This window comes from Paroedura picta, chromosome 4 (assembly GCF_049243985.1).
Source record: "Paroedura picta isolate Pp20150507F chromosome 4, Ppicta_v3.0, whole genome shotgun sequence".
Classification (NCBI taxonomy): Eukaryota; Metazoa; Chordata; class Lepidosauria; order Squamata; family Gekkonidae; genus Paroedura; species Paroedura picta.
Window position 1 is genome coordinate 71,193,467 of NC_135372.1, and position 26,587 is coordinate 71,220,053.

Sequence of the window (26,587 nt, forward strand, 5' to 3'; positions counted from 1 at the left end):
TGAACCTCAGGTGGTAGGAACATTCTGCCAAATGCAAAAGGCCGTTGCTTCAACAGAATGTGCCATAAAAATGTGTTATCACCAGTGGAACAGACTGATGGGAGCCAACCGCAAATTGAGGCTTCATGTTTGATGGTATAATCCTATGCATGCCCTTGAGAGTAAACCCCACAGAGTACAGTGAAACGTCTGAGTAACCCTACACACAAGTATGCAGTTATTTTCAGCAGTAGTTTAATGGGGTATCTTTTCGGTTTACATCGCTAGAACCACGTTCATTTTGGAGGACATTTTGAAAAAAACATTAGAACTGAAATTAAGACAAATTTCTTTTTGATACTATTATAGTTTGGCCGTTTTTCTGTAGTAGGAAATGAAAAATAAAAAATGCCAAAGATAAATTGTCTGTTCAATCATAAGAAAACTTTTAAAGAAGTAAAATGTGTCTTATTTCCAGATCTGCTATGGTACTATGTAGATATGATCCTTTTAGCAATATACCAAATCCATTCTCTTAACTGTTGTTAACCAACAGCCAGACCCTTGCATTCTTTGAAACATGTTATATTTGCATGTTTATTTGAATTCCCTTAGACATATTAGTTACTAAATATTAATTGATTTTAATTGATCTTGAGAAACTTATATGCAGGTCAAGAAGCAACAGTGAGAACTGAACATGGAATCACTGATTGGTTCAAAATTGAGAAAGGAGTTCGGCAAGGCTGTATACTGTTGCCTTGCCTATTTAACTTGTATGCGGAGCACATCATGAGAAAGGCAGGATTAGAGGAGTCACAAATTGGGATCAAGATTGCAGGGAGAAATATCAACAACCTCAGATATGCAGATGATACCACTCTAATGGCAGAAAGTGAAGAGCCTGTTGATGCGGGTGAAGGAGGAGAGTGCAAAAGTTGGCTTGAAACTCAACATCAAGAAAACAAAGATCATGACATCTGCCCCTCTCAATTCCTGGCAAATAGATGGGGAAGAAATGGGGAAGAAGTGACAGATTTTATTTTCCTGGGCTCCAAGATCACTGCAGATGGGGACTGCAGCAAAGAAATTAAAAGATCCTTGCTCCTGGGGAGGAAAGCTATGGCAAATCTAGACAGCATCCTAAAAAGCAGAAGCATCACCGTGCCAACAAAAGTGTGTTTAGGCTATGGTCTTCCCAGTTGCAATGTATGGCTGTGAAAGTTGGATGATAAGGAAGGCCGAGCGTCAAAGAATTGAGGCTTTTGAACTCTGGTGCTGGAGAAGACTCTTGCGAGTCCCTTGGACTGCAAGGTGAACAAACCGGTCAGTCCTAGAGGAGATCAGTCCTGCCTGCTCCTTAGAAGGCCAGATCCTGAAGATGAAACTCAAATACTTTGGCCACCTCATGAGAAGGAAGGACTCCCTGAAGAAGAGCCTAATGCTGGGAGCGATCGAGGGCAAAAGAAGAAGGGGACGACAGAGAATGAGGTGGCTGGATGGAGTCACTGAAGCAGTAGGTGCAAACTTAAATGCACTCTAGGGAATGGTAGAGGACAGGAAGGCCTGGAGGATCATTGTCCACGGGGTCACGATGGGTTGGACACGACTTCACACCTAACAACAACAACAACAACAACAACAACAACAACATCAACAACATCAACAACAACAACTTAGTGTGTTATTATATAACATCATCCAAACAAGTATTTAGGATGGGTGTGTCAATATCCCTCTACTTTGGTTACTTTCCCCCATATCACACTCTTACAATCTACAGTTTCCTACTATTGTCATCGTGTGTTTAGTGTCAACTTGTAATGCATGATGAAAAAGTTTCTATCATGTTGTACTGCTCCATGCCCCAAAGGTTTTGTAGACATATTTTTTAAAAATCCTTTATAAAACACATGGAAAGAAATATTAAGAAATAAAATACCTGGTATTTGTAGTCATATTAAAAAATAATGTTCAATCAGTTCTAGTTTTGTGAAAAAGAGGGGGGAAATCTACATTTTAAACCCCACGTATCATTTTTAGAACATTTTTATCATGTCCTTCCTTGCAGAAGACAGAATCCTGATAGGCTGGAAAACTGAGCTAAAATGAATTTCAGTAGTGATAAATGTATAGTTCTGCATTTAGGTAGGAAAAATCAAATCATTATAGGTTAGGGAAGACTTGTCTTGGGAGTAGTATGTGTAAATAGGATCAAGGAACATTGAACATGAGTCAGCAGTGTGACTTGGTGGGTAAAAAGGCATATCAGATTTTGGGCTGTATTAAAAGCACAGTGTCCAGGTTGTGAGATGGTTCTGCTTTATTCTGCATTGATTATACATGACTTAGAGTACGTGTTCAAGTTTTGGATACCACAATTGAAAAAGAATGTAGACAAACTGAAGTGTGTCCAGAGGAAGGAATAAAGATTGTGAGAGGCATATAATATAATATGATGTTGTATATTAGCATTGTGTGCTTAGCTATATTTTATTTTCTTTTTCTGGTCTACATCTTTTTGGTTACTTTGTCTGTACATAGCCCCAGTCTCAGGACTTAAGTATCCACTACAGGGGACATGTTGAGAATTAGATGGCTATAAGCATCCTGTTTTTTCTTTATTTAGTAATCTGAGAGCTTTTGATAAAGTATGCTTGTTCTGTAGAATCAGTCTCTTAATTGAAATACAAATTTAATGTACCAAACATATTGGACTTGTATCAATATATAACTAAAGACAGAACTATTGTGTTCATGGGAGAAAGGTAATACAGTTTCCAGGATACTAGAAAAATACTTAATGGCAATATATTTCATTGGTTAGATGAAATAGCATATCTCACAGATTCCTGAGAGAATATGAAAAGCTAACTGGTTTTTCATGAAAAGTGTCATTTGCAATAGTTCTGTGAAACCTATTCAACCAAAGGTTTCTGGAAAAGGTCTGGATTCAGTAATGGAGGCAGACAATGTGGTGTAAATGTCAAAGTGGTAGCAAAACTTGCAAAGGTAATTTTTAAAAAGAAATTGAGGCTTTGATCATTTCCAGGCATTTTTGTGAACAGAATTTCATTTGATTTTCAATACTTGTTTATTATTTTACTAATTATTTTATTTATTTATGCCCTACCCCCCTCTCTTTCTCTCATCATTTGCTCCCCCTTTCATTTGACTCTCACAACAACTTGGTGGGGTAGATTAGGCTATTTCTGTGTGACTGGCACACAAGGTCACCTAGCAAGGTTCCATAGCATAGTAGAGATTCCAACCTTAGGTTCCCGGATAGTAATCTGAATTCTAATAACTGCACCATACTGTGTCTCTATTTATTATTTATTTATTTAAAACATTTCTATCCATCTTTCCACCCAAATAGGGTTCCCTGACAATGAACATACTGCTTTTCTCTACCCAAAGGAGTCTCAAAGTGTCTTACAGTCACCTTTCATTTCCACTCCCCACAACAGACACCCTATGAGATGGATGAGGCCGAGAGAGCCCTGATATCACTGCTCCGTCAAAACAGCTTTATTAGTGCTGTGGCGAGCTCAGGGTCACCCAGCTGGCTACATGTGGGGGAGTGCAGAATCAAACCCGGCTCGCCAGATTAGAAGTCTGCATTCCTAGCCACTACACCTAGCTGGGTCTCTAAGACTGCAGTGATATGATACCTACAGTGGGTGTCACCAATTATGAAAATACTGTTTATATTTATTGTTCACTATCTGTGAAGACTCCTTCTCAGTCTGTAAGGTAATTTTGTACCTTAATATAATTATAATTAATATAATCTTAATATGTCTTTATAGGTACACTGTTTCCCATATTCTAGTTGTATAGACCACTGTAGAATATTAGCAATTCTTTATTTCCTTTTAAACTTCACAGGCCTCTCTCAAACCTGTCCAAAATTTTGATAATACCAATAAGCAAGTGCAAATTAATTTGTTTATATTTTTCTTTTACTTCTTGGTATAAGAACTCTTGCAGGGTCCAAAGCAGTTTGCAATAAATGACTCTATAATATACCATAATAATCACAAAGCAATTACAGCACAGAGTAGGCAGTGAAGAATAACAGCTCACCTAACCCACAGTCAACCAAATCGTGGATGGCTCTTGCTGGGCTTAAACCATCTTGCAAGCTTAGAAAAAAATCTGAACCTTCACTGAAAGCCTATTCCAGAGTGTGAGAGCCAATATTAAAAAACAGACCTTCACTGAAGCCAGTTACACTTGGAACTACCAAGAGTAAGTTTGTTAACATATCTCAATTGGGAGTAAATATATAGGTTTGTAGATTGGTAGGTAGGGGGTTGTAGGTTTTTGTTTTATATTGTCTATAAAAAGTTATAGTTTTAGTATACAATTTCAGGGTATTTATGTATACCATGTACATTATTTATGTGTATAGCATGCAACATATACTACTGAATTATTTATTGCTGCCCAGATGATAGTTGTACTTTGTATGAGTAATATTCAGTGCAAGAAGCATGAAAACAATTGTTTCACCTAAGAAATATAATGTCAAAATGGGGAGCCAAATGACAGAGTTGAGAAATGTGAAATTCCTTTTTGATAAGAATTGTGTGTGATTGTGAGGTATAGGACAAATATCCAGGTATTGTTATTAAATTTATTGATTATTCTGGGTTGGTGTGAGGGTTGTGGATTTTGTGCAGTTCTCTTAACTGCTACAAAGCTGTCTTCCTACTTTTGCTGCAAAAGAAACCCCTTGTGCCTGTTGCAACTGAAGAGCAAAAGTTACATGACACTTGTCAGTTTCCATTCACAGTCTTGGACATGGTAGTTCATCATGTCAGTTTCCCTCATCACCTGCTTGGTAAGCCTCCCATCATGTGGGAGGATGTAGGTGGGGAAGGAATATACTGGAACTTCTCTGACCTTTTCTCGCTTTCCTGCCTCCCTTCTTTTGCAATAGCACCTGCTTTGTAGGGGCAAGCTAATTTCTCAAGCCTGCCATCAAGCATAATAATGTGGTTTGTACAGCCCTTATATTTAATAATCCATATACAAAATCTCAAAAATACTAGAGGTGACCTATGAAAAATTCATGAATGGTAATTATGCTAATTACGCATGAAAATTCAGGTACCAAGTAAGCATTTGATCCATTTATTTCCAGCAGTTTGGCAATTAAGAAGCACATGCTAAAAGCTGTGTCTCTTGAAAAATCTATGATTCAGCAGGTACCCCAGGGAGAGTTCTTACGTTCTCCTTAAACATTTGCACATCTCTAATTCATAGCTGTCCATTCACAAAGGAATACATTTATTTCTTTAGAGTCTTAAAAAAAACAGTAGTTACTTTAGGGGACAATTTGGAATAATATTTATGAATTATAAAATAATTTTATTTGTATGTGAACATCTGGTAAATAGTAGAAACATGCCAACTTTCAAAATACAAATACAAAGTATGAAATGCTATGATGGCACTAATGTGCATAGTAAATTTTCAATACTCAATTGTTTCAGAGCAAGGAGAGGAGAGACTATAGAAGGAATGGCAAAGGATGTTTTATCACAGTTTGCTGCATAAAGACTCAGAGGAAGCATCCCTAAACCAGGAAACTGTCCTTCAATAGCAAACAAAAACAAAATTACATTTAGGTTAAGACTTGCTGTAGTCAAATCAAAATTATTATATTAGCATGGTATACTCAGTAAATGAGCCTCTTGTGGCACAGAGTGGTAAGGCAGCAGACATGCAGTCTGAAAGCTCTGCCCACAAGGCTCAATCCCAGCAGCCAGCTCAAGGTTGACTCAGCCTTCCATCCTTCCGAGGTCGGTAAAATGAGTACCCAGCTTGCTGGGGGGTAAACGGTAATGACTAGGGAAGGCACTGGCAAACCACCCCGTATTGAGTCTGCCAAGAAAACGCTGGAGGGCGTCACCCCAAGGGTCAGACATGACCTGGTGCTTGCACAGGGGATACCTTTACCTATACCTTTATACTCAGTAAGTGTCATAGTATCTGAGACAGAGAGGACATGGAGAAACTATTATGTGTTGCACTATTAGGAGCAGATTCCTTCATATTATAATGAGATTGCAGCAGTGGGATATGTTTGCTACTTATACCAATGTATTCGTCATTTTCCTGAATTAGTCATAATCCAGGCAAGTTATGTGGGGTTCCTAATAGTGTCTATTGTACCTTTATTAAGTTGTAAGCCTATTTGTTAAATTAACTAGAAACTCCGTTTAAAATATCACACAGTCATGCTTTCTGCTGCAGAGAGCCAATTTGATTCTCACAACTTCCATGCTGACATTTGATAAAGAGAGATTGAACTGTTTAGAGGGCGAGCTATCCCCCTCACATATATCCTTTGGATGGTGAATCTTGCTCAACAAAAAAAGGCTTTCAACAATATAAACATCTCTGGGCCACAAGGTCACCTTCTTCCCTTTCTGCTGTTGTTCCTTTCATTTTGGAGTTACTTAGATCTCAGAACTAGGGAAGATAAAACACTAATACCTTTTCTTCACAATGACCAAAGGCCAGGCTGAGACTCATCCAGTAGCAGGACTAATCCCTGCTTCCAGATGATTTTGACGCTAGCCCAGCCCTGGCCCAGGACTCTCTGTTGCCCTCATGGCGAGGGATCACAGATTCTTCCCATGTCCCTTCCTTGCTGTTGGCGCCAACAAGGCCTATCTCAGGTCAGGCCCATGTGGAAGGGGACAAGTTGGGCCTTCTAGGCCTAGCTTTTCAACTGCTTACAACATCCCGGAAGGGACAAAAATATGTCCTAGTCAGATCCATGGCACTTTGCGGCAGCATGGAGCCAAGTGGGGCATTTAAATCAAGTAGAGATTGAATTGTCTGCATACAATTTGAACTGATTGACCCTCAGTGACAGAGTGCAATTTGCACTGATTAGCCCTCATTGAAAGAGTGCAATTTGAACTAATTGACCCTCATTGGCAGAGTGTTCTCTCCCTATTGGCTGGACATTCCCAGGTAGGGATAGAGTTGTCTGCTGGAAATTTAAACTGATTGGCCGTCACGAGAAGAGTGATATCTCTGTATTGGCAGCACCCCCCTCAGAACCAATCAGGGAGAGCATGAGTTGGTTGCACACAAATTCAACTTTATAATGTTAAGCAGTAGCAATAGTGATGATATTAGGCATGTATGCTTCAGACCACTCCAGTAAAATAAACTTTGAAGCAGCTGAATCGACCTAATATGGCCTGTAGCACAAAATTCTAATGTGAGACAGAGCCAAAGTGTGCTTCAGTGCATGTCTGCACTTCAGGCCTCAGGAGAGCAAGAGCCCCAACCCTGGCTTGGTCCCTGCCTGGGCTACCTCCGCTGCCACTCTCTTACCTGTGGCCAATCTCCCATCTAGAGGGAAGTGATCCTGGGTTTCTGTCTCCCTGCCAGAGGGGCAATGAGCAGCAGCCTCAAGGGCACTGTGGAGTAAGTTTGCCACTGTGGGGAACATCCATCCCACCGGGTATCGAGGTGCGTCGACCTTTTGTCCAGGCGAGGTTGAGCCAGGGCAGGAACTGCACCAGCCCGAGAAGGCAGACATGGCAGCTCTCTCTACATGGAGCCAGAGATGGTGGGCTTAGAGAATGGGGTGGCAGGCTTTTGCTTTTCCTGCCCCCAAAGCAAGCCCCGTGCCTGCCATTTTATAAGGGGGAAATGTGAATAAATAGAAAAGGACATCAAAATAATTACATTTTCCAAATCAGTAGCAACATAAAAAATGAAGATATTTGGGTCACAACTACAGAGAATTTGGTGCCATTCATATCAGAATTATATTTTCCATACAGACTGAGGATATTTCGTAAGTCCATCTGACACATGGATCTTCATGGGCTTCAAATTCACTCAGCCACAATTTACACATCCCTGAAATTAGGGATAATCCCTTTCTCTCTCTCAGTGCTAATCTCTCTTTCTTTCTCTCTCTTATACATATTCACACACTGCTGATAGAAAACCCAGACTGATACTGTTCAAGCACTGCATAGAGTCCAAAGTAGAGTTAACTTAGATGGCAAAAAGGCAATATTAATCTGTCCCCCATTTTGTCTGCAAATAATCGTCCAACTGAATTGTTTCATGTTTTTCAGGAACTTTTACATAATAGTCCTAAAGATTTGGACACTGACCACACAATGATCTGTTGTGATCAATTTGTCACATTTTGCAGACAAAATTAAGAACATAAGAGACCTGCTGGATCAGACCAGTAGTGCATCTAGTCCAGCATCCTATCTCACACAGTGGCCAACCAGTTCCTCTGGAGGGCCAACAGAACATAGAGACTAGATCTTTCCCTAATGTTGCCTTCTGGCTCTAGGATTCAGAGGTTTAGTTCTTTCTGAATGTGGAAATTCTCCTCAGATAGACTGTGGCTGAATCTGCATGAAGTTTTTATTCCAATCCCAGGTGAATTCTGTCACTGCTATCTCCACTGAATGCAATTTCCATTTTGATTTTGTCTGATTTAAATTTTCCCTCTGCAACAAGCATGATTGACCCAAAGTGACCCTACCTTTTCCCCACAATATTCTAGAGTGGATATAACCCTCAATATTTGAAAAATTGGCATGAGAAAGCATGCAGCTCTCTGCTTGTTCTGAACTTGCTGCTTAGCCTCCATTATAGAAAAGCCCTGATTGGCCAAGGCTTCAGTTCAAAGGCTTCCTCATTCCCAGGCTGCAAGCTTGCCTTAAAGGGGAAGCCCTAACTTCTCACAGCAGAAGCTCCAGACGCCCTAACTTCTCTCAGTAGATATTTGCCTCTTGGTTTTTTTTCTCCCCCCTCTGCTATCTCCAGTCTTCTTCCCCCCACCTTCATGAAAAGAAAGTGGCTCCTGCTGCGCTTGGCTCCCCCCCCTTCTGACCTTCCCTAATCACACGTAGAACACTTTTCTGTTTCAGTGGGGAGGGGGGAATAGAGAAAGACCCGAGTTCAAATCAATCTGGATTCAGCAGGATCCACAATGGAATCAATGAAGTAAGTGCAGATTCAGCCCTATTCTTCATGAATCTGTCTAATCCTCTTTTGAAGCTGTTTGTTCCTGTGGCTATCTCTACATTCTTTGGCAGCATATTCTACATTTTAATCACTCTCTGTGTAAAGAAGTATTTCCTTTTGTCTATCTTGGATCTACTTCCCATCAGCTTTATTGGATGCCATCAAATTCTGGTATTTTGGAAGAGGGAGAATATTTTCTCTTTGTCAACTCTCACCACCCATCTCTCTTCTAAACTGAAAAATTCTGAACTCTTCAGTCTTTCCTCATAGGAATGGTGCTCCAAAATTGCTCAGGTCTGATAGGTTAGATGCTGCAATGGGAGCAGTTCCAGATAATGTACCTCTGGCATAGGTTTGTCTGATTTATATGGATACTTTTCAGCTTGATAATCCCAAGAATGTGGACAAGATCCTTAGACATGTAAGACCTATGTTTCACACTGACAAAACCTGTCAGAGATAAATTGGCTAAGTGGGGAATAGGAAATGCTTCCCTGAGAGTAGAGGCAACTATTAGGCCTGTTTTGAAGAGAAAAATAAAAACTGTTCCTGAGCCCTACTGTATTCAAAAATTTCTGGCAAGTCTCCCCACCTTCAGTTCTTGGAAAAAATGCTAGAGCAGAGTGTTTCTTCTTGGAAAAGATTGATTTCCTGGACCTTTTTCAATCTGGCTTCAGGCCAGGATTTAGAACAGAAACTGCTTTGGTCACCTTGATTGATGACCTCAATTGAGAACTATGCAGGAGGAATGTGACCCTGGCACTTCTGCTGGATCTCATAAAAGCATTTGACACCATTGCCCATGGTATCTACTGAGCCACCTCTCAACAAAGGGGCACTGTATTATGGTGGTTCAAATCCAATCTGGTGGATTGATCTCAGAAGATGGTGTTGGAAGATTCCTTCTCTGCCTCCTGACATACCCCATGATGTGCTACAGGATTCTGTCTTATCACCCATCCTATCTATATAAAGCCACTGGAAGATGTCACCAGGAGGTATGAGCTGCAGTGTCACCAAGTTGCAGATGATGCCCTGCTCTATATTTCTTTCCCATCCAATTGATGCTCGGACCTGGTGTTTCCAATCAGCAATGGCCTGGATGGGGGCAGAGTTGAAACTTAATCCTAACATGAAAGAGGTTCTGTTTTAGTAGAAAGGCAAACTAGATCTCCTTTGTCTTGGATGGGGTTATACTCCCCTTGAAAAGCCAGATTTGCAGTTTAGGAGTGAGACAAAGGTCACTTTAGAAAAGCAGATGGCTTCTAGGGTTCAGAATGCATTTGCCCTGTTTTGGCTGCTGCATCAACTGCATCCATTCCTGGCTCAGTCAGATCTAGTCAGTGTTCCATGCTTTGGAATTAAGATCACAGGGAGATGCCCTCCTGACTCTCCCACCAATGGCACATTGCCTCCCGTGCAATAACAGTCTCTGTGGGTACATGAAAAGGGGCTTTTTCCATGCCATGGCAGCTCCACAATAATGGAACAACTTCCATGTGGAGGGATATCCAGCCCCCTCATTATTGATCTTTGCAAGGCAGGTGAAGACAGTTTTATTTAGGACAGGACTTGATTGTCAGCTTTTATTACTGGCAGTCCTGGCTGATTCTGCACTTACTTTGTTTTTTTTCTGGTGTGAATCCTGCTGAATTCAGATTGATTTGAACTCGGTCTTCCTCTCCCACCCTACCCATTGAAACAGAAGAGTGTTCTGCACTTGATTGGGAAAGCTCAGAAAGGGGGGGGGGGAGCCAAGCCCAGACAGAGCCTATTTCTTTCTTTCTTTTCTTGAATGGGGGGGGGGGGAATTGAAGACAACAGAGAAGGGAGGGAAAAAATCATGAGACAAATCTCTATCCACAGAAGTGAGGGCTTCTGCAGCTTCTACTAAAAGAAAATTAGGGCTTCCTCTTTAAGAAAAATTAACAGCCTTGGCTGGCTTGGCAGGTTTGGCCAATCAGAACTGCTCTGTCATGGAGTCAGCTGGCCAATCAGAACTGCTCTACCATGGAGGGAGTGCTTTCTCATGCTTTCTCAACCCAAATCTTCCAATATCGGGGATTAAAAGCACTCCTGGATATCGCGAAGAAATGGTAGGGTAACTCTAGATCAATCCTGCTTGGTGCAGAAGGAAAATTAAAAATTTCCATTCTATGAATGGAAAAGGTATTTATACAACCTGTTCTTCTCAAATAAAATCAAAAAGTTAAATATGCAATCAGTTCACTGGTAAAGATTCAGAAATTGATTTGATAAGATGTTTAACAAAACTAATTTTTGGCATCATCACTTTGTTTATAAAGATCCATTTTACCTGGCATGTTTTTACCTCGCATCTTGTTCAGAGTGTGTGCAGGGATTAATGGATGCACCTATAAAGCATCCCTGTTTTAATTTGCTCTGCATTTGGGCTATGTAGCGTGGGAGCAGTTCATTCTAGTTCCAAATGATTGGAACACACTCTGAACAGGTTGAGGGAGTGCAGCATACTTTATCTTCCCTGGCACCTTCATCACAACATATGCTGTACTCTGGAAACCTAATTTCAATTCTAGTTGATTTTGCAGCTCATCGCTGTGCATCTAAGTGACCTGTTGACTTCCTCAGAACTGCTATTTTAAAATTCATTTCTGGGTTAAAAAATACTGGCTCCAATTGATTCTCCCATCTTCTTCATATTCAGCAATACCATACCAGTGACATATATTTTCAGTTGCCTGAATGCCAGATATTAAGTGGAAACAAGCACAACTTTCATATTGGCTTGACTCCTATTTAGAATATATGTCAATGAACCATCGATAATGAAAGACAGGATTTTGACATTTTGTTTGTGCAGGGCACAGTTTTCAGTAACACCCCTGTTCATGGGGTGAGGCATTCTGTATGGTTAGAACAGCATTTTCACAGGTCTGTCATATATTTCCTTGATAAAATATCAGATCTTGGTTTAATCATAATTTACATTTGAGACATCCTAAACTTTGTAGATTTATGAACTCGTAAACACATTTTTATGTTTAGGTTAATTAATCTATAATAGCTTCAATTCTATTGAATACTTACAGTCCCTTATGAAGGGCTTACCTGAGTTACTGAGCATTCATTCTGTTGACTTCTCTCTGTCCCCTTCTGTCTTGACCCTAAGACTGGCTCTGCTAGTCATATGACAATGAAAAAATGAGTCTGGAGTTACCTTTGTAATTTAGGTAGCCCCAAATTCATTTTCAAGACCTCATATTACTTGCAAAACTGGTTTAGGTCCAAGATGGAGAGGGGTAGAGAGAGCTGGAAAATAAGTAGCTTGGTGTGTGTGTGGGGGGGAACTTAGTCATACTAATAACAGGATACTTCTACAATAAATCAAGATAAGGTTAGAAATTTTGTGGAAGAACTAAAACACATGTTACTATTGCCCACAAAAAAGTTCCACAGTCCAGAGTTATCTAATTAAGAAGACTGGTAGCCAAAAATAGAAGCTCAATGAAATGATTGTCTCCAACACACCTCCATTCAGGTATCTCCTCTGCATTCTCTATGACCCTCTACGCACTGGGAAATTCACTGCCCCAGCTCTCGTGCAGGAGCACAAATCAAGGGTGGATGAGGCACACCAGGCCAATTGCTCCCCCTTGTGGGGGCAGGAAGAGGTGGCAACCTGCCATGACTAAAACTCCAGCCTGCAGCCCAGCATGAAACTTCCAGTGCGTAAACGGTCTATTTGGAAATATTCCAGGACTCTGGAAATCCTTCCTACTTACCTTCTGCCAATCAGGGATTATACCTTTTTTTCTAGAAATGTGTTCCTATTCCTTTCTCCCTGGAAAAATAGAATTTGTGCTTTCAATCAGAACAGTTTGTAAACCACTATACCACAATCTCCCTGAAGCCATGATCTGCATACTTTGCATGTAAGCTTGTGCCTTGTTTTATATTCCTCAAATGTACTGTCTTGGTGAGCTAAGTGCTGCCATATGACCTGCGCCTTTGCTTGAAGAAGATCCTGATTTTTTCCTACCTACAAACCACCCAGGTAGATGAGCATCTCTGCTGTCTTCACCAACATTTGATTTAGCTTATGGATTCTTTCCTGCCATTATGCATTCTGCCTGGACCCTTATTAATAGGTAGCTATAATGACCTATATATTCTCATCTTGCTCTATTTGGTTGAGTTCTTTGGTACATCTCCCTTGACTATGTGGCTATCACTTTCACTAAACATTATAAAGTTGAACATGTGTGCAGCCAACTCACTCCCTACCTGATTAGTCCTGGGAGTGTGCTGCCAATAGGGAGATACCACTCTGCTAGTGAGGACAAATCAGTTCAAATCTCAGTCAATGAAGGCCAAGCACTGCAAATTACTAAATCCCTGCCTGATTGGCCCTCCCTCAGAGTGTGCAGCCAATAGGGAAAGAACACTCTGCCAGTGAGGGCCAATCAATTTAATTTGCGCTCTGTCTGTGAGGGCCAATCAGTTCAAATCTGCCAATGAGGGCTAATTAGCTTAAATTGCATGCAGACAATGCATTCCCTACTTTATTGGCCCTTCCTGGGGCTGTTCCACCAATAGGGAGAGAGCATTCTTCCAGTGAGGACCAATAATGGGGCTTATGTGTCCTCTTCTTCTTCCTGCTGCTTGCTGATAAGTTGGTCCATTCTCAGCCTCCTTCCACCTCCCCCAGGCAAGAAAGGGAAGCCAGCTGCTTCCATTGCCTCCTTTGTTGGTCTCTTCTCAGCCCAGTGAGTTGATTCCTTCAGGAAGTCCAAAGGCATCAGCAAAAGGAGTAAGTCAGCGGTCTCTCAGTCCTATTTCTGTGATGACTCCCAGTCTTCCACAGACAGCAACTGTCTTGTTAACACGGTGGGGTGACTTTTAGACTGGAGCTCTCATCCAGCACATAGCTGGCATTGCTTAATTGGCTCGGGTAGGCTGACAAAGCAGGGAGCTGCAGCTGGAGGATGGTCAGAGGAATGAGAAGCTCCTGCAACAACTTTGGAATCTAAGCCATGGTTTTTCTGCAGCTCTATTCCCTCCTGCTGATCAGAGCTCTCAGAGCTCTCTGCCTGTTGTACTGGGCTAAGCGCTCATCCAGCTGAGGCTCAGGTGAAGCTGGGAGCTCCCGGCAAGGCTTTTCCTCTGAGAAGTCCTCCCTAACAGGACTTGGGCTCACTATACCTCCCCATGGCCCTGCAGCTGGTCATCGGAGTGCTCTTTGCTTTCCCCCACCTTCCATCTCCTCAGAGGGGCTAGTGGGATTCAGCAGCCATCCCCACACTGTCTGGTCCTTGGAAGATGTGGCAAGATGGGAAGAAGCCCCCCCCCCCCCACAGCCTTACTTGTCCACCCTATCCTTTGGAAGATGTGTAGTATGGGAAGGAGGCATCCCCCGTTTTACCCATTCTGGCCCAGCCTTTGGGAAATGTGGGGGAGGGGGGTGGCAGTCCATGGCTTTCTCTACCTGGCCTTGCCCAACCTTTGGAAGATGTGAGATGAATGGGTAGAAAGCAGGCAGCCCATCCTCTATGGTCTTCACAGAGCAGCCTGGACTTTGAGAGAAGGGATGGGTGGGAAAGAGGCAGCTCCCCCATATCCTTGCCCACCCAGCTGGCCTTTGGGATATGTGGATGAAGGGACAGGAAGAAGACAGCCCCCCTGTGGTCTTTCCTGCCTGGCTCAGCCTTTGGGAAACGTGTGTGTGTGGGGGGGGGGGGAGGTGGCAACCCACTCCTCCACCACCTGCCCATCTGGCCTTTGGAAAATGTGGGGTTAGAAGGTGGGGACAGTGAGGACCTATATAGACACTGTTGTATGAGAATGGGGTTAGGAGGGCCAGTGCTCCTGCAAAACAGCAGTTTGCTTCCGGAGAACTGCTGCTTTCCTTCCCTCCCCTCTTTCTTTGTCTCTTTCCCTCCATTTCTTTTTCAGTCTCTTTCATCCTGTCTTTGGCAGGTCAATATGCATACTGTCCAAGTGATAGACAGTAACATGCCCAAAGGACAATGTCAGGGAGGGTGTTTTTTGGCTGGTTAATGTGTGAGATGTATGTCAAAACCTCTGAATATTATTAATGGGTATATAAAATTTCTTTGATTAATTCCCAGGTAGTAAGGCAAAGTAAGTATAGTGGAAGGCACTATATTTTCTATTTCAGTTAGGCCATGAGATTGTGGATTTAAAAAAAAGAAAAGTTGCATTTTGTCACTGGAACATTAATTAATTAATTAAATTCCTAGTTAGCTATGTTTATAGCTGATCTCAGTAAATATATTTTAATTGCTTGTAGTTTAAGCCATTACATTTAGAAGTGTAAAATAAATATCTAGACTTCTGCTGCTGCTCAAACACAGTAATCTTTTCATAAATAGAAAATCAGCTCTAGCCAAACTCTTGCTCATATAAAAGTTTCTCAAGAGACATGAGAAATATAAGGATTAATGTTGCCTCTGTCTAATGACTGCAGTGCTGCATTTAATTAATTTTGCTTTATAGTCATTCTTTATTCATAAGAAATAATTGGTGCTTCATAAGGACTTTTTATTAATAAATTACATTTACGTATAATGTTATGGTGACCAGTATGAAGTTGAAAAGTAAAAATAACTGAAGGAGCAAAGATGGAAGTGATAATAAATGTGCAGTGATAATAAATGTGCAGCATAATTTGTATCTAAATGAAACAAAATAAAAGTACCATCATTTTGGAAACCAAGTGAATCTTTTAGACTGCAGTAGTAAGAAGAGTAAGATTCTAATGCTAGAGATGATAAATCATCTGATTTCTTTTAAAGAGGGGAAACCTGTTCACTGTCCACGTGGGATGTAAATTATTATGATCATTTTAATAGGATTACAGATCCCAGTTTTACAACAAGGATTATATTTTCTAATCATTCATAGATGATTAGAGATGGAAGATCTTTTGTGAAGTTCTGAAACTGTAATCTGTAATGACATAATCTATGGTTGTATAGTTGACTTTAGTGTGAACAAGTTAATTTCTCAGATCTGTGCTTTACATATATAACGACTCAGGTACAAGGATTGTCTTTTCTTTGTATTTCTTGTCTCAATTGAATCCTGAGTAGAGTTACACCCCTTGAAATCAAGGCCTGTCTGTGTAGCACTACGGTGAAATACTGAGTGCCATGAGGTTTTGTTTCCCAATGCATGATTAATTCTTTGTCATATTGAGTTAACTGTTAACATGATGAATTTACCTGGTTATTCATCAAAGGCCCATCTCCTATACTTTTTCAAACACTCCTAAACTAATGGTTGAGAGGATTCTAACTCAGGACTTTTGTGTACTTTTGAGGTACTCATAACATATTCTGGAACAGACCAGGGCCACCACTGCCCCCATACTTAACCTGGCTTGCCACAGAATAGTCATCATGAATGTTTGTTGTGATTTACAATATAGAATTACAGTCATGGTAGATGACTCTGGCAGGTCAATCTGCTGTGTTTAATAAGTAATTATATTTTAATAAATAGCACATTTTTCATATATTGTATTTTTAAATCATACGTCTCCCTGCTTACAAATGTATTGAGAGACTCATTTTAGAGAATTCTCAGGAACAGCCAAGAAAGTATTGTCATTTGGTAAGGTATTTTAATGGAGGAAACAAATAACACAGTGTGGTACAAGTCTGATTCTTCCTCCCCACCGACTCTGTTTTACCTCCCCCCTTTCAGCATTAGAGCCTTGATGTCCATAAAGGTGTATTTTTCTGTGTGGAACATTGAAAAAAACTCTTACACTTTCAAAACACATGTCACAGCATCTGGCTGCTTTGCAGTCTTTTTGAAGATTGCTGTACTGACAGCTTCAGAACTGCCCGTTATGCTATAGAGACAGCTGTGTAAGTACCTGGCTAACCCTATCTGTTTGAACTTAGTTTTCATCATAGGACTTAACTTTGAATATGCAAGGGGAGGCAGCTTTAATCTTTAATTAATGACTCTTATGCATTGAGATTTGATTTCGTTAATAAATGTATGCGGGTGGATGAGTGGGTTTGGACAATTTTTTTAAAGTAATGGAATGAATTGCTTAAATAGTTCTTTAATGACATTTGTGTAGGCATCCAACTGTTGTGAGGGAGCAAATTCTACATTCAATCAGTCAATAATTCATTGTTCAATTAATTAGATTATTATAAGACTTCGCCATACTGCAATACCCTACATAGAACCTATCACACCCCAGCTGTGTCTTAAAGTTGAACTGAACAAACCATGTGGTTATAGGCATTTAATGTGATTAATAGGCACATTTTCATAAGCCATGGCAGTTGTTGCAATAAATTTTGTTCTCAGATTTGTGTAGCAATGGCCAGTCTTGAAATAACAGAAATAATTGAAATGAATAATCTGATTTGCTTTAATGAGAAACCAGTTCACTGTCCATGTGGAATATAAATCATTATGCACATTTTAATAGGATTACAGATCACAGATCATAGTTCCACAACCATGATTATCTTTTGACATCCATAGATGATTACAGATGGAAGGTCTACTTACCTAGGGTTGACAAAGGGAAATTCATTTTGACAGAATTATGGGACTTGACAAGAGCAACTGACCATAGGGTGGTGATATTTAAGTTTACATTAGGTTGACTCAGATTGCTGTCCTATGCAAAATTACTTCAGTTTTATACTAGAATAATTGCATAAGATCGCATTGTATGTTCTGTGTCAGAGTGGGGATTTGAACCTGTGTCTTTAAGATCCTATTATATTATTCTAGTTACTATGCCCCCTTGTTTCTCAGTTTGTATACTTAGAATGTTTCTCTCTCCTAAGAACTACACTCAAAATAGTCTATTTGCTTGAGTGTAACTCCTGGGCAGAAATTACTGAAGCTTGTTTGACTCATAAGGCTACTTTTATGTCTCTCCTTAGCATTTTACCAGTCTATCTGAGAATGAAGGCCTTCTGAAACACCTCTGTAGCTCATGTATTCACTTGAATGATGAGCTACACAACAAGTGTGAATCAGTAAAGGGTTAACTTGAAGACAAGAATTTGTTCTTGGTATTATTCTACTTTAAATAACTGTATCAGTTATCTGTTTTCTAAGATGTGAATATATAAGTAGTTGCCAGTTGTATGATGTTAACTTTCATGCTCTGTTTATATACTATATTAAGAAGTAATTAATAGCTTGGTACCTAGATTAATGCAGACTATTAGGTGTAATTTGAATCTTATTTTAAATAAGGTCCAAAAATCACCATAAAAGGACATAATATACAACAGGCATTCTCTTATTATTCTTTGCAATCCAACTTAGTGCTTGGATAAATGAAGCTTCTTTTTATGCCAGAATAGTCTGTGTTCATTATCAGAAGCCCTATTGTGTGAACGTTTATGTTGTGACCTTGGACTGCCTGCTTTAGATTCAGAAATTTCTGGAGTTGTGTATTCAAGACTACAGATGCATGCCCCTGGAGATGGTGGTGCACATCCTGCACTTCACCATCAACCCCTGGGTACACACACATTTGCCAAAGGCATTGCAGGGGCCATAAATCATCCAAAGGAATTGGAGTAGTGATGGGAGGGCTGTGACTGAGTTGCAAGCATCCCAGAAGCAAGCCAGTAAAGAAGCAAAAGATGAAGCTGCACAATAGAACAGCATCAGGATGGAAGGTTGGGCCCATGTGGAAATCCAGCCTTAATGGGAAGGGAGCCAGCAGCCTTAAATAACTTCAGTCCCAAGGAGGTCAAAGGGGTCAGGCGAGGCTCAGGAGTCATGGTGCTGCTGGGAATAGGAAAGAGGTACAGATGGACAACAGAGAAGACTAATGGGAATGTAGAGGCTAGGGAATGTAGAGGTGAAGCCAGCAGGGTGGTCCTAGATAGAAAGGAGGCTCTCAATCACAATCCAGGAAGGAAGTGGATAACAAGGCTCCAGTAGTAACATGTGCCTTCTATCAGGGAAGCAGGGACATTTCCTTGTTGGCAGGACAGTTTTGTTCCCAGTCTGACACTTGAGGGAGCATCCCAGAAGAGATCATTAGATGGTGCAAGGCACTGTCCCTCTGAGTGCATTTGCACATCATGACAACGTGCGTTGGAGTTTGGGTAGACATATTTAGGAAAGGGAGACCATGCAGCACAGTATAATGCCATAGAGTCTATCGTCCAAAGCAGGGTAACTGATCTCGGCCAGCTGGAGATCTAATTCTAGGAGTTTGCCAGGCCCCATGTGGAACTTGGCAACATTACTAAACACAGAAGAACAAGCACCAGTTCCAGGGACTTTTTAATGGTAGCACCTGTTCTGTTGAACTGCTTTCAGTGAGGCTCAACAAGTGTTAAGTCTGTATTCTTTTGGGTATCAGGCAAAACCATGTTTATTCTCTCTACTTTTTTGATTGTGTTGTCACTGGTTTTAGCTTTAAGAGCTCCTTTAATACCTTACAATGCACCTGGCTGGTATAGGGATAAAAACGAGGGGAGAAGAAGAATATGAAGGTCTCTCAGAGATTTTTTGTTGTTATTGTTTTGCACTGATTTTCTATCCTTCCATGCACAGTTTTTCAGGATTTGCAAGGAGAGAAATAAGATACTTCCCACAATGCCTTGCAGGTTCCCACTTATCCATGCATAATATAGTTTGCATAAAATTTAATTTCTGAGCAGAGACCTATGGTGCCTTCACACGTGTTGGATGAACTCTCAATGCCCTTTAGCAATCATTTGCAAGTGGATTTTCCTATACGAATCAGGAAAATCCACTTGCAAACAATCACTGAAGTGCATTGTAAATGTGTTTAAATTGCATTTGTCATTGTGTATGAAAGCAACCCTAGTGGAACATGAGAGCACCAATATATGATAAAGCTTTCACTCGCTGAACTACCACACTTCACATTATAATTGTAACTAAATATAACTAAATGTAACTATAGGAGGGAACCCACCTCCTTGGGACCCTGCTGGTTTCTAGTCTGCCCTTCAGATTCCCAGCTGTGACTTTAGCCAATCCTAGCTCAAAGCGACCGCTGCTTTTGGGGTGGTGTAAGAGAGCTACCATGTTGTTTAAATGATTTGGTGTATTGCCTGCCCTTGATGTAGATAATCAAATACTAGTAAAAGCACAGATGCTATTTCATAAGGGTTCAATAGGCATTGTACTTCACAGGCAACAAACAGTGATTCTGGCATTCAAGAAACTCTTACAAATTAAGATCCAGGTGATGGGGTTCTCTAGGGTGGTATTTGTTCTTTCGTAGTATGATTAAAGCAATGGTACTTTATGCATTTAGAGAAAGAAGTTGCATGGATTAATATGTTACTTGGATGTTAGAGAGTGTTACTTTTTTGCCCCATCTTTCAGCCCTGCAAGACTAAATGGCTTTTCCCTCCTGGGAAAACTTCTGTCCAAAGCTCAATTTAGTTAGCAGGACAATCCAAAAGGTAATGGTTTTTTATTTAAAATGTATCATTGGTGAAATTTTATAACCATATTATCAGCTATCATGCACTGACTGATTAAATACATATGGAATTAGTTGTGGAGCAAATTTCTCTAAATCTCTAGAAAACCATCTCAATTTGCTGTTAGTGTATCAAGATTACAGTATACTCAACTTTAAATTAGCATTAATAGATTTCCCCAAAGACAATGCAACATTGCTTATGATGATTTCTGAATATCAATTTATTCCAATTTTCTAATGGTTAATCAATCATATTAGTATAATAATATATTCACACTTTAACGGTTTTTTGTGTGCATGTAGTCCAGAAATAAATGCAGAAACAGCCTTTTTTCTAATACAAACCTTTTACGATTCTCACTGGTTTTGATTTGGCAGGAGGATGAAACTGGCTGCAAATTAGATTCTGCAATATACCTTGTTCCTTATTTTTCAACTGATTAGTTTCATACTGTTGGCAGTAACTTACCCTGTTGAATTCAGCTTGGGATTTTGTAGCAATCTTAGGCACGGTGTTCAAACCCCTGAGGGATTGTGTAGAGATTCTGTCAAACTCTTTTCGATGGATGTGTATTTCATTCTGTGGCTGTACTTTGTGTTCATTTAAAAGAACCACTCTTCAATTTGTAGCAGAACATTTTCAAAATGAAGTTTAAAGAGGCAGGAGTCTTTCATGTTGACTGAAAAATCAGTATTGCTTCACATTTTGTGGGCCCTAACAGTATGAATAGAGTTCCAATTTACTATTTTTGTATTGCAATACCCTATTTTTTTCAGCTTCTCTGCTAAATAAATATACACTAGTATAGCAATATGCTTTACATGAATTACCTTAACCGTAGCTATTCATGTTTTACTGAGCTTTAAAAAAATCCCCCCTTACAGCATGCTCATTATTTAAGAATTCTAAACCCACCTTAGTGGCAGAGGGAAAACCTGTATTCAATAAACATATAGAGTGTTGGACTGCAAATATCCTTAACACGCCCGCGGCGCGTGGCGCTGCGAACTAAATAATTCGCTAAGGCCTGCGGGGGAGGAGTTAGGGCGGGCTTTGTCCGTGATGAGGAAGGGGCCCGATTGGCCCCTTCCTCCGGACTGACAATCGTAGGGCCAGTCGGCAGGCACAAAGCGACTGGCCTCTGCGATTGCCGCAAAGCACCTCCGACGCGTCAGGCCAGCGGCCAGGGAGCAGCCGCCAACCACGCGCAGCGCGGCTGGCGGGTGCTCCCTCGCCGCCGCCTTGCTGCCACCCTGATGCGTCAGAGCCGCCTGCACCACCACTAGTGCCCGCTGTATCCAAGGTACAGCGGGCTATATTACTAGTCAGGAATAATGTGATGCCTTTAAAACAGGACATTTCCCTGCTCCCTCTTGTCCCTAGAAGTCTGTTCTTCTGGATCAGAGGGCCATGTGAACTATAGTTGGCAAAATAGGGGTCTTCAGTGGAACACATTAATTGGCACAATCACTCATCTTACAGCTGTCTCTGCCAGCAGAAGACTTGCTCCATAAGCATTGTTACCACACTAGCAGAAGACCATTGTTGGCTCAAACTCTGTGATTGTGACTGTTGTTGAATTAAAGTAGGTTGACTTTGTTGTTGTTGCTAGGTGCGAAGTCGTGTCTGACCTATTGCGACCCCATGGACAATGATTCTCCAGGCCTTCCTGTCCTCTACCATTCCCCAGAGTCCATTTAAGTTCGCACCAACTGCTTCAGTGACTCCATCCAGCCACCTCATTCTCAGTCATCCCCTTCTTCTTTTGCCCTCAATCGCTCCCAGCATTAGGCTCTTCTCCAAGGAGTCCTTCTCATGAGGTGGCCAAATAAGGTTGACTTATTAAGGCCCAAATTCCAATGCCTTGCTTCTAACCCTAAAAACCAGGACCAGATTTATAAAGGTGTAAGTTATAAAATATATATATAAACACGTTGTTATTTCTATATTTCAATAAATTCTTTCTTTGAAACTTACAGGTGTTACTTGGAAGATGGAGCTTCAAAAGGGGCCTGGCTGAACCGGTCAAGTATTATTTTTGCAGGAGGAGACAAGTGGTCAGTAGACCCTCGAGTGTCAATTGCAACAGCAAATAAAAGGGAGTACAGCCTTCAGATACAGGATGTGGATGTGTCAGATGATGGCCCGTATACTTGTTCAGTACAAACCCAACACACGCCTAGAACGATGCAGGTGTACTTAACAGTCAAAGGTATCAGTCATTAATTATTTTTTTTACAAATGGTCAGGAGTAATATGCCTGAAAGAGGAAATGGAATCCATTTAGCATTTTTATATGCAGTAATTTTAAAATGTTTAATGCCCTTCAGTTTGATAGTTGGCTTTTTTTATTGATGTAATGAACAGGCTGAATACAGCACTGAATACAGTTGGGTCTTCTTTCCTTTGCATGCAACAATGTGTATACATCTCACAGGAAATGTCACAATTTGAACAGTGAGTGTCAAATGTGAATACCTAAAACTAAATGTATCCTCAGATATATGTCAATGAATTCATCACTCTCTCGCATACTCATACTTTCTGATATTTCTAATCAATTCATTAAGATTTTCCTGGCATGAAATTCAGCAGATATGAACATGTGAGACGCAGTTCAATATACTGAGCATGATGCTTACAAATAACATGGGTGTAAGATATATTTCATATAGAAATAGCTTTTTGCGTTGCTCCAGGAGTAGATGTGTTTTGCTTTATCTGTTACGTTCCACATGCACAGCAAGTGTGTTGAGCTTTCTCCTTTCTAATTTGTCATGATGCTGGACAAAGTGTGGTTAGCAAGACATTCTGAAACTTTGAATATTAGAAATTAGGAGCTCTGGAGAGGCCTGCATGAAGGCAAGCAAGGACAGGAGCTGAGGTGGGTGGGTACTGAAGACTTCATCAGGGCAACAATGCTAAACAGCAGCCCAAGCCTGTAAGACTGGGCTTAGATGGCCAGGGAGAAGCCATGATGAGGATTGAGGAGTAGCAGGTTTGGTGCCCTGTCCACTTCCTTCTCTCCATTTTTCTTTCCTTTTACTGACTGAGTAACCCTAGTAATGTGTTTCCTTCTTCGTTGAAGAACTCTGGCTGTACCACCCCATCTCAATACAATATTTTGGTTGTTGGTGCAGCCCAGGAACCTGGGGAAAGGATTGGGAGCCCCCTTTAACTGAAACAACTTAAATGGCACTCAAGGCATTTTGAAATTCAAAAATATTTTATTTAATACAGAGGGGAAAGGTCAGGTGAAATTAGGGGTTGAAAATTTCTGAGGTAACTCAATATAGATAACTCTGTGGTAAAATCAATTTAAGCACAGACTTTAATTTCAGGTAAATGAGAATTTCTTAAGCTGTTTACAGTTACTTAAATCTTGATGTTTCATGTTCCAGTGTCCCCTCTAATATACTTTCTTGGAATATTTTGGGATGTCCCAAGGCATCAGAGATGAAACGGGAGAGGTTAACTTGCCCTGACTCCCTTTTCCCTGACTATAAAGCTAGGCTACAAATGCACCAATTTCCAGTCAAATCCTGCCTAGCCTTTGCAACAGCTTCCTTTTAAGCTCTAGACTTCCCCTTAAGCCACTCCTCTTCCTCCTTCTCCAGCTCCACCTCACCCTGCCAGCTGTTCCTTGACTTCTTTCCTCTGGGTTTGGATTGAGCTTCCCTGACAGCAGCTTCTCTCCAGTTGCTCCTCTAGAGTAAATGATTTTTCAGCTATCTCTAAGCCTGCTTGACTGCTCACTCCTGAAAGATGTTATCCCCCAGGTTCCATGGGCCTTAGCAGACCCATCTTTGGGCCAATAGGACTCTTTTTGGTGAGTGTGGGATTGAAGGTCCAGAAAGGAACCATGAGCAAAGTACCGTCCTCACTCAGAATGCCCAGAGAAGACAAGTTTTTCAAAAGGCAGATTCCTGGGGAAGCCAAAGGAGGAGAGAATGCAAAAGCTCTGGTACAGCAAGAGTTATGTTCCTAGAGAAATAAAAAAGAATACAATGGCACAACCTACTTTCCTTCCCCATTATGAAGCCTGAGGAGACCTGGCCAAGACACCCTGCAAGACAGCTGATGGCTAGTAAGTGGAACTGGAGGAGGAGCCTAGTCTTCTGTTTCATTTTGCACGGGTTCTTAAGAATGGTGTGTAATATGTGCGTAAGGATCACAAAGCTAGCTAAAACTAGAGATTAATTTTGAATGCATAATGTCACCTGATAACTTCAGCAGTGTAAATGAACTTGTGACATTCCACAAGTTCAACATTAATATCTGAGCACTTCTCATCCAACATAAAGTCAGTTTACATGTTGACCTGGGATACTTCACATTCTCATTAAGCAAATGATCAGTATCTATGTGAAACCCACCTAAGGAAACTAGTGGTAAGGAATATGAAGCAGGAAGGGGAGATAGTAAGGGTCAAAACTTATTGTCATACAGATTTCATGTCAGGAGTTAGATTATATATCAAGCAGAGCAGTAGTGTTGGGCTTCTCTCAAATTTGAAGTAGAATGATATGGTAGAATACTGACCGGATAAAATACAATGTCAGGTGGAACTGCCAATTTCGAATATTCCTTTACATTTAAAAAATTCTGAAAATAGAAAATTAGCACAGCAAACAAATGAATAATTCAGAACCTTTCTTCCTGATGTTCTAATTTTTTTTTGAAAGGCTGGGGTTGTAAAGTAGACATGAGATGAGCATTTAAAGGTGTTATTTTCCTCAACCTGTAATCTGAAGGTCCATTGTACCTTCTTGGGATTATTGTTCTTCATTCCCAGTGAATTCTCCCTCATTTGAACACCAGGCCAATGTGTGCTAGAAATAAAGTAAACTTTTAAAGGTCAGACTCAATTTTATCTATTACAGCATTTGAAACTGTTACACCATTTGAAACACATGTGTATGGATGCACACTGCATCACATTAATGGAAATGCACAACATAAGTGGTAGAGATAATGAATTATCCTTTCAGAGTTATTTGGGTCCAAGCTAGCCAACTAACAAAAAAACACAAGCAAATCTGATAAATGTCAGATGGCGTGAATTGAAATGACAGCCTATACTCCACAGGAAGAACTGTAACTCAGCCACTTCATATTTCATCCTCCCTTTGAAATCTTGTTTAACTTTATTTTATTTTCAGTTTTCCTATATACAGTCAATGCTATAACAGTCATATTCTCATCCAGTCCCTTAGGGTAGAACTACATGTTCAGTGTAGTTCAAGTTTCCTTGTTCCAAGAGTCCTTCCTCCTTTAAAATTGTGTATGTCCTCATGTTGACCAATTATCTGGCATAGGAATAGAGGGGAGGTAGCTGTTAAATTCTTCCCTTCCCATTAATTTGTCCACTCAAACTCAACATGCCAAGTGCTTGTCTGTGTCTTTCAAAGTGCTTGTTGGCAGGAGATTTTGAACACACCAACTTGAAGAACACCAGTGTCCTTCTTCTCCCCTCCTTTCTCCTCCTGGTGAGTGCAGTGATGAACCTACAACTATTTTACAATTGGAGGAAATATTTGTAGATCTACAAGCAATCCATAGTTCTGCCTTTATGGAACCAATCTTCTATAATCATGTTTGCAGAATTGAGAAATATAACATTATATATTCTAGGGATGTGTACATTTGGAAATTTCAATGTCTGTCTTGTCATTAACAAATTCCAAATGTTGTTCAAATAGGGTACTTAGCCATACTGACCAAAATATAGAGCAATATAACAGGTTTTTGCAGAGGGTTTTTTTGTTGTTAATTTCAATATAGTATCATTCCTACAAAGCCCAATACATTGTTTCAGCCCTTCCACAAAACTCTAAATTACAGACTTTTCTCTGCAAGTAGCATACTTAATTTTTCTTTCCATGTTCTCTCCTCTACTGCTTACCATTTCCTGCTCATTTAATCAGAACAGCTTTTCAAAATATTTTTCACAGTTCAGTACTGCATTTTCAAATTTCAAAGGCCTTTAATGGCATAATAGCAATACTTACATAATAATCAGATATATTCAGACTACTTGGAGTAAACAGATATTTATGATAACAATAGATAGAACAGATAAAGTTAGACTAAATTAAGTTGAA

The 26,587-nt window shown here is 40.5% G+C and overlaps 1 protein-coding gene across 3 annotated transcripts in view; it reads left to right on the forward strand.

Moving 5' to 3' along the window:
* The window catches only part of NEGR1 (neuronal growth regulator 1), a 719,159-nt gene that overhangs the window by 201,421 nt on the left and 491,151 nt on the right, over positions 1-26,587 (forward strand). For all 3 annotated transcript variants that reach the window (XM_077333337.1, XM_077333338.1, XM_077333339.1), the window contains exon 2: positions 22,463-22,695. In XM_077333337.1, the coding sequence (XP_077189452.1) occupies positions 22,463-22,695 (233 nt within the window). The remainder of the gene's footprint in view (positions 1-22,462; positions 22,696-26,587) is intronic.